Source organism: Erythrolamprus reginae, chromosome 9 (genome assembly GCF_031021105.1).
Source record: "Erythrolamprus reginae isolate rEryReg1 chromosome 9, rEryReg1.hap1, whole genome shotgun sequence".
NCBI classification, from domain to species: Eukaryota; Metazoa; Chordata; class Lepidosauria; order Squamata; family Dipsadidae; genus Erythrolamprus; species Erythrolamprus reginae.
Genome location: NC_091958.1, coordinates 25,867,774 through 25,880,583, shown reverse-complemented (window position 1 = coordinate 25,880,583; position 12,810 = coordinate 25,867,774). Strand labels below are relative to the sequence as shown.

Here is a 12,810-nt window from a genome sequence, read left to right as displayed (position 1 = left end):
ACCTGTTAGGCATCCAGGACTTCATGGTACAGCCACGGGCAAGGGAAGCCTTCTGGCAAACAGGGCCCCTGGGTCCCTACCTGCAGCTTGAGTTCGAGGTCCTTTAAGGTGAAGGCCCTCAGCGGGTGGAAGGAGAGCTGGGCCTCCACCCGTTCTCCAGCCTCCACGGTGCCACTCTCTGGAGAGAGGGCAAAATACTGCCAGGACCTCTTGGCGCCGCAGAACTCCCAGAAAAAGGTGAAGTTGAATTTGCCGGTGTTGAGAATGGAGAAGTTGCACTCTGCGTAGTCGTTGACTTGTATCTGTCCAGAGTGGAGGGAAGGCGGTCAGTTGCTCCCTCCCCTCCTGCCAGGTCTGCCAGCCTCTCCTCAAAGCTGGTCCTGCCTGGCATCCCCGCCTCCTCTGCGCCCATCAGTGCCTGGCCAGCCTTTGTGGTACAGCAGCTGAGAAGGGAAGGCTGCTCCACACCCAGAGAGAGGAAAGTCCGGGGGGGGGGGGCACGCTGTGGTTGGGGTTCCTATGGAGTGCAATAGTCCCTCAGGCATCGAAAGCTCAGCACTGCTACCCCCACCCTCCAGGGAGCTTCCTATGAAATGCCATATTTCGTGAGGCCCTCAGAATCTGTGCCCCACCCTCCTCCCAGGACACAGACGCCTTCCCACTCCCACCACAATCCCAGCGGGATGGAAGGAGAGGATGTAGGGGGACACACACACACATGGGATGGAATTAGACTGCAGACCAAGTTGGGTTTAACAATCAAACAGGAAAATCAAATCATCTTTCAGGATATTGGTCTAGATCTTTGTTAGGGACGGAGGGAATGGTCCCTGTGTTCCTTCAGCATCCACCACCTTCACAAACACAAGGACCTAAATTTTCAGCAACATTATGTGCCAAACTGATACTGCTGTATTACCAAAAGTTATTTCAGGCCCCAGATTTTCTTCAAAAATTAACTTTTCCTTACAAAATATCAATGATGGACAGTTGTGGTTGTGTACTTTTGATGGACTTGTCCATTGATTTGGGAAAAAGATAAAATTCCGAATATGCCCTTTTTTTCATGGGGTTTTAGTTTTAGATAATGTTTGAGTCTTAGATAATGTTTGACTTCTTTCTATCCTTTTGTATCTATCTATTTATATTATATTTATATTGTTGTAAGCCGCCCTGAATCTTTTGGGACTGGGCAGCATAGAAGTCAAATAGATGTATGTATGTACATATGTTTGTATGTTGCGGGCTCCTGACACAAAGAATTATGAAAGCCCAACAGACTTTTAGCTCCCAAGGAGTTCAGACTCTGGTGTGATCCTTCAAGAGGGAGAAGGAGACTGGGATACCTCTGGGGATGGCCATGGCTGGCGGCTATAAAACCGGTGACTCATGAGCCTCTAATCCACAGGGTAGAGGAGGAAAAAGGGTTTTGGGAGGAGGGGAGGACTGATTTGGCCAGGACATGCAGCTGATTCTTTTCTCTCTCAGAACTGAAGGTGCTGAGTAGGAAGCAATGAAGCAATGCACGCCTAAGAAGGGCTATTAGCCTGCAGAAGGTCTCCAAGCTTCCTGCACGCATGTTCAGGCCAGCTCTACTCTGCCCCTGGTCCTCTCACCTCACGGAAGTGGATCTGCTTCGGATGCTCCGGGTTCAGCTCAGTCACCACCCCGTGGATTTCTTCACACTTCACAGAGACGTTCATGGTGTGGCCAGTGGCCTTGACATTCAAACAGAGCGGCTGGCTTTTGTTCTTGACATCACAGATGAGGGTGAAATTCACTTCCCCTTCCAGGGTTGGCGTGAAGTGTATGTGAACTGGGAATCTGGTGAGAAAACACATTTGCTGGGTTGAGTGGGCTCTCTGGGCCTGGGATCCAACTGCCTGTCAGGCAGGGGTTGGGCTGATTTCTGGGCTTCTGCCTTAGCTGCATATGATGGGCCTCCTGTTGGTTCTTTATTCCTTTGGTGTTTTTACACTATTTTAATTATTGTTAGCAACCCAGGTAGGGTGAGATAAGCAGCCATGTAAATTGGACAAATGAATAAATTGATAAGTAAATGCCAATTTTTTAAAATGCTGGTCACTGGTTCCTGAGTACCTTCCAGTAAAAAAAAACAACAGACTTATCCAGATGTGCTGTTGATAACAGGCTGGCTGTTTTATCTCTGGACCAAGTCAGAATTCAAGAAATGAAAGAACAAGCATTTCACTTAATGATGTACGCAATAATAATAATAATAATAATAATTATTATTATTATTATTATTTATTAGATTTGTATGCCACCCCTCTCCGAAGACTCAGTGGTACCTCTACTTAAGAACTTAATTTGTTCTGTGACCCGGTTCTTAAGTAGAAATGTTTGTGAGTAGAAGCAATTTTTCTCATAGGAATAAATGTAAAAGCAAATAATGCGTGCAAACCCATTAGGAAAGAAAGAAAAGTTCAGAATTTGGGTGGAGGAGGAGGAAGAAGATGAGGTGAGGGGAATAAAAAAAAAAACCAAAACTTTAAGGCTTTAAAAAAAAGGGACTCTAAGGCGGCAAGGAGGAGCATGCGCCTCCCATATACCCGGCGCAAGGCTGCCTCCCATACACTGCACCAGAGAGAAACCCAGGCGGGTGAGAGGGGGTAACCTCCCGCTCATTTGACCGAAAGGCAGCTGCTACTGCTAGCTGCTTTCTCTTCCTTCCCATGCTGAAGGGCTCCCCTTTCCTCTCGTTTGTTCGCTTTGTAGCCGGTGACACTGAGTTGATCCGGCCAAGGCGAAGCTCCCCCTTTGCCTTTCTGCGCCCAGACGCTCTAGGAGGCAACCTCGCACCAGCTGTATGGGAGGCAGCGCGAGGCAGTCACCACAGTGAAGTAGTTTATTCCCTCTCCAAGTGCCCAGAGAAAGGAAAATTCTTTGTTCACTCTGGACTGCCAAAGCCTCCTTAAGCGCCACCAAAAAGCTCCTCTGGCAGCCCAGAAAAGCCCAAAATGCCCGGGATTAAAGCGGGAATGGCAGGAAACTGGCCGGGCCTTTGTGCCGCTCTCAAATTTCCTGGGAAATTTTTCCAGGCTCAGGTTCTTAAGTAGAAAATGGTTCTTAAGAAGAGGCAAAAAAATCTTGAATACCTGGTTCTTATCTAGAAAAGTTCTTAAGTAGAGGCATTCTGAAGTATAGGTACCACTGTAGTTACATCCAAGGACCCTAAAAGAACCCTAGGAAAGTCTCAGAAAAAAAACTCTTGAAAAACATTTTTACAAAAGAGAAATATAGGTATTCATGGGATTACGACCACAATTGAGCCCCAAATACTTTTGCTAAGTGAGACATTTCTTAAATGAAGTTTGTCCCATTTTATGACCTTTCTTGTCATAGTTGTTAAGTGAATCATTGCAATTGTTAAATTAGTAACACAGCTGTTAAGTGAAACTGGCTTCCCCTTTTGACTTTGCTAGTCAGAAGGTCGCGAAAGGGGATCAACACATCTTGGCACCCTGCAACCTTCATAAATAGGAGTCAGTTGCCACGGGTCTGAATTGTGATCATGTGACCATGAGGATGCCGCAACAGTCATAAGTGTGAAAACGGTCATAAGTCATTTTTTTCAATGTTGTTGTAAGCTTGAATTGTCGCTAAATGAATGTTGTAAGCCGTCAAATTTTATGACCACCATCTTGCAAATTGCAATTCTGAGAGGTTACATCAGGTTAAAAGAGACCAAAAAAATAACCAAACCAGAAATAAAACCAGCAGTGAATATGATCCTAAACCATCTTCTTCCCATCCATCTATCCATCCTGCAAGCCAGACCTGGCATTCTGCAGCCCCCTCAGCCTCATCTGACCATTTGGCTGTCCCTGCCCACGTAAAATCAATCAGAAACGAGAAATCCAATGTAAATAAATAGGCCACAGGAGGCAGGAGCTTCGCCACCCTAAACCCCACCAATGCCACCTCCTCTTTCCAGTGGAAGTGGGTGTGCCACTTGTAGGTCATCTAGTCCAACCCCCCCCTCTCTGCCCTCCCCCTGAAGCAGCAGACCCCCACATCATTTCTGACAAATGGCAATCCAATCTCTTCTTGAAAGTCCTAAGTGATGAAGCTCCAACAACTTCCAAAGGCAACTTCTCTTCCATCGGTTGATTGTTCTCACTGTCATAAAGTTCCTCCTTGTTTCTAGTTTGACTCTCTTCTTGTTCAGTTTCCATCCATTATTCCCTGCCTGGCCTTCGGGTGCTTTGGAAAATAGCTTGACAACGTACCAGGTTACATTGGTTCAGCCCTCCACAACAGCCCCAGTTTATGTGTCCCCTTGTTCATCCCTGCTATAAGCCACACAAACTTCTATTGAGCTATCTCAAAGACACATCAAGTCTCATCCTGGACGACCACTTGCCACCTTTCGCACCCGATTCCCTCTTTCCTTCACCTGGAATTAGGCAGCACCACCCCTTCCATGGGCTGCACGCTCAGGCTGTTGATTCGCCCCTCTGAAAAACGGGAAATGTCTCGGAAAACAAAAGTGTAGGCCTTATTCTCATCGTTGAGGATATCGATGCACTCACGAACTTCATGTCCTGGAAAGAGAGAAACCTCTGCAGTGTGAAATTCAGGGAACTTAGGAATTAAAGTTATCTCTTCACTTGAGATAAAATGGCAAAAACTTGTGAAATAGATTTTAGTAACTGATTGCAATGTGGCTGCAAAAGAAAGCCAAGGTGCTTTTACGATGTCCCAGCAGAATTCCTAAATCATGGGAAATTCCGAAATGGCTGTGTATCCTGGTTTGGAAGATCCATCCTGGCACCGTTGCCACTTCTGGGTAGCACCTATAGAGGATTCCTGGCAAAAGGAGCAGATTTGCCTTGTGCCCCAATTTAATCTCGTGTCCCAGTTTGCCAGAAATTTAGAAGTAATCTATTTAACTATGCAATCTGGTTTTAAGTAAGATAGCTTGCCTATCTTGTGTACAATATGTTAATCCTTGGTGGCTCGTGGCCACATTCTGTAAAACAAATGCCGCAACAACCTCAAACCCCTCCACAGAGGACAACCTCCCCTCCCCATTTGTGGACTTCCTTTGATCACAACCAGTGCTGGGGAAGAGATGGCCATGACAGTCCTTCAGGGGTCTTAGAGGGTGGAGGCCCTCCTCATTTCAGCCAGGAATATGCTTGGTCATTTTTTTTCTCCTCATTTTACACTTTAAAATTACTTGCTGGTTCCTTCAGTCCTTAGCTAAATTTGGTGAAATAATGTGATTTGGAGACCATTTGGAATCCAGGCAAGGAGACCCCTGGGTGACCGAAGAGGGATGGCTGGAGGGGGGGATGCAAAAAAGAGATGCTCCAATGCAGACCCAAACTAATGGCCCTATTTCTCCATTTTGCATTAAATGTACCTAATGTACAATTAGCTTTTTATAAAATAATACTCATAGAAAGACTCTGTACCCGATCAGAATCTCTCCATTAGCAAGGTAATCCAATCAGCGGCCTTTGACGTAGTAATAATATTGTTGTTTTAAGAAGGCCTGAAGGTCTGCTAAAATAAAAGAGTTTCAAGAGCTTTCATGAGTGATTACAAGGAGTTCAAACACAGAACCCAGAAAGAACATAAAGAGCTGACAAACTCAGAAATGAAAAGGATAATTTCATTAAAAACAAACAAACAGGAAAATTGGCCTATAAACAAAAAACGTGGGCTTTTAGCCCTTCTTTTCCTGCCCCCAAATTAAGGTGCATCTTATACTTTAACAGAGCTGATAGAAAATTGCCTGACATACAGTGCAAGCAGAACCCCAGGACCACCCAGTCCTCCAGGGATGCACTTACCAATCAGAAGCGACTGGAGGTTGAGGTGGACTTTCTCGAAAGAGACAGCCGGGTCGGTGGTGTGACCCACCAGGAGGAAAGGGACCGTGATGTTGTGTTCAGAAATAGTGAAGGTCCAGAAGGATTCAGTAACACCCAGATGCTTGGGAATGAATTCGAATATGATCTAGAGAGGAAAGGACAGGCGCTGGGTTCTGGCATAGGGTGATTCTCACTGGGAAGAATAATGGAACAATAGGGATGCCAAATTTGGTGTTTTAATTCCAAGGCCTTTAAAAGTATGCTAGAATTCTAAAACAGCATTTAACTGTTGGATGCTTAAAGGTTAAGTAAGATTTAAAATATTACAGGATGTTGAAGACTTGGGTGAATCTTTCACTGCTGTGTGAAGGACCAGAGAGGGTTCTCTACCAGCTGAGAAGCCTTCCGTCCTCACCCCCAAACTGCTAGAAAGGAGATAAAGGTGGGAGCCAATATTCTAGCACCCCACACACACACACACACATTTCATGGAGAAGGAGAGCCACAACACCCTGGAGTAAAGAAAGGAAAGGAAGGAGAGCCCCAACCAGAAGAGGAGCCCAGCAGCCAGGAATATCCTTCAAGCCACCACTGGCTGACCCTGAGCAAGAGGGGCTCAGAGCAGCCATGGTGGAGGGCAGAGAGCCGAGCCTGCAGGGCTCAAGCCCCCCTCTTCTGTGCACAAACCTCTATCCTCTTTTCTGGCCGGAGAAACCCCCTCTCGGTGAAACAGATGAAGACCGGGGAAGCCTTCCTTTCCTCCTGCTGCTCACATTTCCACTGGAAAGAGTAGGCGGCATTGGTGGGGTTCAGGATTTCAAAGCTCCTGCCATGAAGAGAAGGGGATCCTAAGGCCCACCTGGCCAGATGTTTCCCTTTCATCAGTCGATGCAGCAGGCACTTAATGTATTCAAAATAAATCTTTACATAGAGGAAAGTGTTATAAAACTACCCATCACCAAGAGATTCAGTTCCATTAGTTGAAGCTCAAACTCCCTCCCCGTTTCAGCTGGACTGGCACAACATAATGGGCTAGGGTGCCTGTGAACACACACCTATCTGACACTAGAAAGGAAGTAAGAAACAAAAGGGTGAGAAATTGCAGGCACTGGATAAGAAAAAGGAGATGAAATCTGGCTTAAATCTCTTGTCTTCGGCCTCCCTATCTGTCTTGGCAAACTTTTCTTCTATCACATCCATCCAGGACTTCGTGTTTTGCCTTTTGTTCTTTCTCTCTGTCTTACATACGTGATTCTGGGCAACTCACAAAGTTAATACACTCTCACATACAAAAGCAAACATTAACCGAAACCATACAACAAAAGTCATTACAAACATTAACAGAAATGAAAAATTATTTAAACTACCGGTATTTAATCCCGTTTGCTAAACAATTGTAGGATCCATGCCACCACGACTGGAGCTCAAACAAGATAGTAAAGTCAAATCTTCGATCCCTTCTAGAGGCCAGAAGGGATTTAAATAAGTCAGATGGCTGAAAGCAACATCATGGCATTGCAATGCTGGCCTTACCCTTTTTCTAGGCGCATCCAATATTAGTCACACACACACCCAACAGATCAGTCTGCCACGCTATGCATCTCCCCTTTCTCTTTGGGAAGACTACACCGCATTCAACCTCTTCCTCTAAGCTCATCTATTCTTCCTTCATATATTTGTTGCCACTGAATCCCAACTGATCCTCTCTACCACTTCACTTTGGAAATCAGCCCATATTCACTTATCATTCATACATTTTGATTGGATCTCTTGTATTACAGAACGAGTCTTGAACTGTTCCATTTCTTCAGGGTGTACGTTTCTTGTGATGTGCCCAATTCCTACTTCCAGATAACACAGGCAGAAGAACCTCCGATCTGACTTCCTTTAACAAACCAGGCAACCCCAGAAGTCACCACAGGAGTCAGCAGTTGGAGTTCGTACCACTGTCTCTGCCAGCTCTTGATATCACAACGTGTCTCCTTCTTTACCAATCATTCTATCGAGGTACAGAAATTCATCTATGACTCCAGTTTTTTGCCAAGAGCATTTACATTGGGAAATTTTCGCTGGACTTTCCCTGTCAAACACAATTACCTCGGTCTGTGATGAATTAATTTTTAGATCCATACTCCTTGTTGTAGTCTAATATTTGCTGCAAAAATGGGTTGTCAAATGACAACACAGCACCTTTCACACAGAAAAGGGTGCATAAATTATTATCCCCAAACAACATACTCCATAACCATTTTTCTACCCTTATTTCAATGTTATTTTAATGTATGTGGAAAAAAATACTTTACAAAATCCCAAAGCAACAAAAGAAAAAAATGTTCAAAAATTAACAATAAACAAATAAATAATTTTAAGTACACACGTGCACATAAGCCAATACTTTGTCTACTCAGCCTTTGCTTGACCACATACTTTGAGCTTAACAGACAAATCTATCAGCTAATCAAAGGAACAGCCATGGGATCCCCATTTTCAGGAGACTGTAATGCAATACCTAGAATGACCCAAAGGATGGATCTGATATACTTTGTCATAATAAAAAAGGACCAACTACAGAACACACACAAAACAATTAACAATGCCTTTAAAGGAATAAAATTTACAAGGGGAGACAAAAACAACAAGCGACCCTACGATGGACGTGCTCATCAGCAGAGGCAGTGATGGTCAACAAGAAACACAAGTCTATCTTAAACTATCCACACCAGCCAAGCGCTTTTCTCAAAGTAACCATTCAACCTCCCACAAAAGAAGCTGCTTGGGAACATTATTTAGATAAACACAAACAGCATAGTGAACTTGAATATCAGCAAAAGAAAAGAGATCATCTCTACATCTTCCAATAAACCGGATACCCATGCAACTTGATTGCTCAACTCAGTATAACACAACTAACACGAACTGTGAAAAGGATAACACTGCCATATATCAAAAACATCTCAGAAACCACCAATCGACTCTTACAGCTGTGTGATACCACCACAGCACACAAACCAACTAAACCGTTCCAAAATGCCCCAAGTAAATCTAAAGACCCAGAAGAAGAAGAAAAAAACGGATTATCCACAATATACAAAGCAACCATGAAGCACACACGTGTACAACCCCCGCTCCCACACACACACAGTCACTTGATTGCTACTTAAGCACTTGGCAATTACTTTGCAGTTTTGACCAGTTGCCAAGTGAAGTCAGTGGTTTTCACCCGGGTTTCAGCAGAGGGAATTGGGCCTGGGCCTCCCTCAACCCCCTAAGGCACTCCATGCTCCTTACTTCAGCTCACTGCCTTTAGTGATTTAGATTCCAGTCCCAATAGTGGCAGTGAATTAAGGACTATCTGTACATCTATCCACAAATATCTTAAACCAGGGTAGTCATGTAAATAAAAAATAAGTAAATAATAAAACTTGCATTAAGGACAGAAATTAAATCATCTTATCATAACACTGTTATTTTATAAAACAGCAATGAGAGACCTATAAGCTATATGGAAATAACCACCTAATACTTGAGAGTGAATCCCTAAAAACTGTTTCCTATTTAAAGGGAAAGATGCAGACGAACACACGGACAATCTAGTTGGGGAGGGCCAGTGTAGGAAGGGCCGATGGCAAGGGGGACACATTCTGCCCCCAGGTCCCAAGCTTCAGGCTGCTCTCCAGGTTAGACCAGGGCCAAAAGCCAAATATGGTAGCTCTGCTGGGTGACGATAATCAAAGAACGTTCCTCTGTTGGCTTGATGCTCACCTGCTGTTCTTGACATGGACCCCCACAGAGGTGAACTCAATCACTTTCGTTTGAGGGTCCAGACCCATCCCTCCAGGTCCTCGCAAGTCCGAATTGCGCCTGTTTGCAGTGATGTAATCAGAGTCCTCCAGCTCAAAGTGGCAATATGGCAGGAGACTCTTCCCTTTCACAGCAACAATGGGCCCCTCCTCATTTGGCTTCAGATTAGATATGCTGGAAAGAAATAAGACCGGATGAGGTGTGAATGCAAAACAAGGGATTCAGGATGGTCCAAGGCCCATGTACACAGATTCTGGGAATGACCTCTTTCAAGAAGAGGATTGGAAAACCAGCTTTCACAAGCCCTTGTTCTTTAATGCTGCACAGATCAGGTGACATGGGGGGGGAGAATCAAAGAGGCAATCCTGGCTGGGGAGCGGGATCAAGAACATCATCTGGAACAATCCTGAAAATCCCAGAGGATATGAAGACTGCGACAGTAATCCCGGATCTCACCCACCACAGAAGTGGGAACAAGGAGTTGAGGCAGCTCTTCCGCTCTCTCCATTTGAACCATTACTACTCGAGAACAAGGAAGAGGAGGAAGGAATCACAGAAGAACCGTTGTACCTACCTGAACGGTCTTCTCGATGCCCTGGAAGGAGAGTCCAGCATGGGTTTAGCTCAAGTCTTATTGGTAGGACTGAGTTTCAAATTAACATAAATATATAATAATTAGGTACCGCCCCCTTGCTGCCCCAAGTACCCAGTTTTAAAAAACGAAAAGATGTAAAGATAATGAACTTTATTAACAACCATAATAACATAAGAAACAGTATCATCAAACAAGAACTCCCATGGTTCTTCGGGAGGGTATGGACTCTCCTTCCAGGGCATCGAGAAGACCGTTCAGGTAGGTACAACGGTTCTTCTCCCATGCCTCCTGGAAGGAGAGTCCAGCATGGGATATACCCAAGGTCTAAAGTTTCAGGGAGGGAGATTGTGAACCATGGGTGGTACCTCCCCGCACACCTTCTGGAGTACCCGTCTGCCAAAGGCAGCTTCAGCTGAAGCGAAGGTATCCAATTTGTAATGGCGAATAAAAGTTGTGGGGGAACTCCAGGCCGCGGCTCTGCAGATATCCTCAAGGGGAGCTTGCGACGCCCAAGCTGCCGAAGAAGCCGCACTCCTCGTTGAATGAGCTTGTATACCACTCGGTGGAGTCCTTGCACTCGCCTTGTATGCCTCAACTATACATAGTCTCACCCACTGACTGATGGTATTAGAAGATACCTTGAGGCCCAGTTTACTGGCACTAAATGACACAAACAAAGCCTCAGTTTTGCGTAAACTGCCGGTACGCCTGATGTAAAGCTTTAATGCTCTGCGTACGTCTATCTTGTGCCACCTAAGCTCTAAAGGGTGAGTACCATGAGCACAGAAATCCGGTAACACCAGCTCTAGAGCCCTGTGAAAGTGAGTGTTAATCTTTGGGAGAAAGGTGGGGTCCAGGCGTAAACAAACTCTGTCTGGATAAAATTGACACAAGTCTGATCTGACCGACAACGCGGACAGTTCGGAAACCCGCCTTGCCGAGGTGACTGCCACCAAAAAAGCCGTCTTGAAGGAGAGGTAACGCAATGAAACAGTCCTCAACGGTTCAAATGGTGGTCCCGTGAGGGCCTGAAGGACCAAGGTCAAGTCCCATGTGGGAAAACGACGAACAGGAAGGGGGTGCGTGTTGGTAGCCCCTCTAAGAAAATCCTTAATCCAAGGGTGACTAGTTAAAGGTCCCCCATCGTCCCGCTTTACAATGGTGGCAAGCGCTGCGACCTGGCGTTTTAGCGTGTTTGGCGCCAAACCTTTCTCCAAACCTTTCTGCAAGAATTCCAGGACAGGGATGACTGTGGAATCCTGTGGTCGAAGGTTCCTGTCATTGCAGAAGGAATGGAAGGCTGCCCATGTTGCCTGATAAATTCGGACTGTGGAAGGGCGTCGAGCCGCTTGAATAGTTGCGATAACATTCTCGGGAAGGAGACAGCTCCTCAACCTGTCCCCTTCAAATGCCATGCGGTTAAGTGGAACCATTGTGGTTCCGGGTGGTACACGAACCCCTGGCTGAGGGATATCCGGTCGTCCGGTATCCTCCACGGTGGAGAAATGGACAGTTCTCTGAGGTCCGCAAACCATGGTCTCCGAGGCCAATGAGGCGCTAGCAAGAGCACCTCGCCTTCTCCGACAGGATCTTCCTTACCACTGATGGAATAAGTGGAATCGGAGGAAAAGCGTACAGTAGGGCCTTTGGCCACTGAAGATGTAGTGCATTGATTCCTTCGGCTCCCGGAGTTGGAAAACGGGAGTAGAACCTCGGGAGCTGGGTATTCTGGGGTGTGGCGAATAGGTCCACCACCGGTTCCCCGAACCGACGCGAGACTTCCTGAAACAGGCCCGGATCGAGCCGCCACTCCGCCGGGTCCAGTTCCTGGCGACTGAGCCAGTCCGCCTGTTTGTTGTCCTCCCCCGCGATGTGCTCTGCATGGAGGGAGCAAAGATGAGTCTCTGCCCAGTTGAAGAGGAGGACCGTCTCTTCCATCAACCTGAGAGAGCGCGTTCCACCCTGGTGATTTAAATGCGCCCTGGTCGCTACGTTGTCCGTGCGTACGAGGACGTGGTGACCTTCCAGTAGGGTGGCGAAGGCCAGCAAGGCCAAGCGGACAGCTCTCAGCTCCAAAAAATTGATGTTGATTGGGCATAGCTCCTGGGGGCTCCAGAAGCCTTGAGCCACCTGGGACTGGATGTGAGCCCCCCACCCCAGCAGACTGGCGTCCGTGGTGAGGATCGTGTGATGGCATGGTCCGAAGGAAGTGCCCTGCCGCAGTGCTGCAGATCTCCACCAGCGGAGAGAGAGTTGCAACTCGCGTCCCACGACGGTTAGACGGTGTGTATGGCTCAATCTTCGACGCTGAAACGGGAGCAAGGTCCACTGGAGCAGTCGATAATGGTAACGGGCCCAAGGGACAATGTCCACACAGGATACCAGGGTCCCGAGTACCTTTGACAGGAAAGACAACGGCACCGTTCGTTTCTGTTGAAGGCCGTCTATGAGAGAACAGATGCGGTGCTGTCTCTCCGGGGATAGATACACCCTTTGAGAGACCGTATCTATCACCGCACCCAGATGAATGAGTCTGGTGGCAGGAACCAAATGGCTTTTTGGCATGTT

General features: G+C 46.4%; 1 protein-coding gene across 6 annotated transcripts in view; it reads right to left on the bottom strand.

Annotated features, from left to right (window-relative positions):
- Nucleotides 1-12,810, bottom strand: part of HYDIN (HYDIN axonemal central pair apparatus protein) — a 164,195-nt gene that overhangs the window by 11,642 nt on the left and 139,743 nt on the right. For 5 of the 6 annotated variants that reach the window (XM_070760601.1, XM_070760604.1, XM_070760603.1 and 2 more), the window contains 6 exons: nucleotides 9,609-9,821; nucleotides 6,534-6,672; nucleotides 5,826-5,991; nucleotides 4,421-4,568; nucleotides 1,617-1,824; nucleotides 81-302 (listed from right to left, as the gene is read on the bottom strand). In XM_070760601.1, the coding sequence (XP_070616702.1) occupies nucleotides 81-302; nucleotides 1,617-1,824; nucleotides 4,421-4,568; nucleotides 5,826-5,991; nucleotides 6,534-6,672; nucleotides 9,609-9,821 (1,096 nt within the window). Of the gene's footprint in view, nucleotides 1-80; nucleotides 303-1,616; nucleotides 1,825-4,420; nucleotides 4,569-5,825; nucleotides 5,992-6,533; nucleotides 6,673-9,608; nucleotides 9,822-12,810 lie in introns of those variants that run through there. The other variant, XM_070760606.1, reaches the window with a different exon arrangement.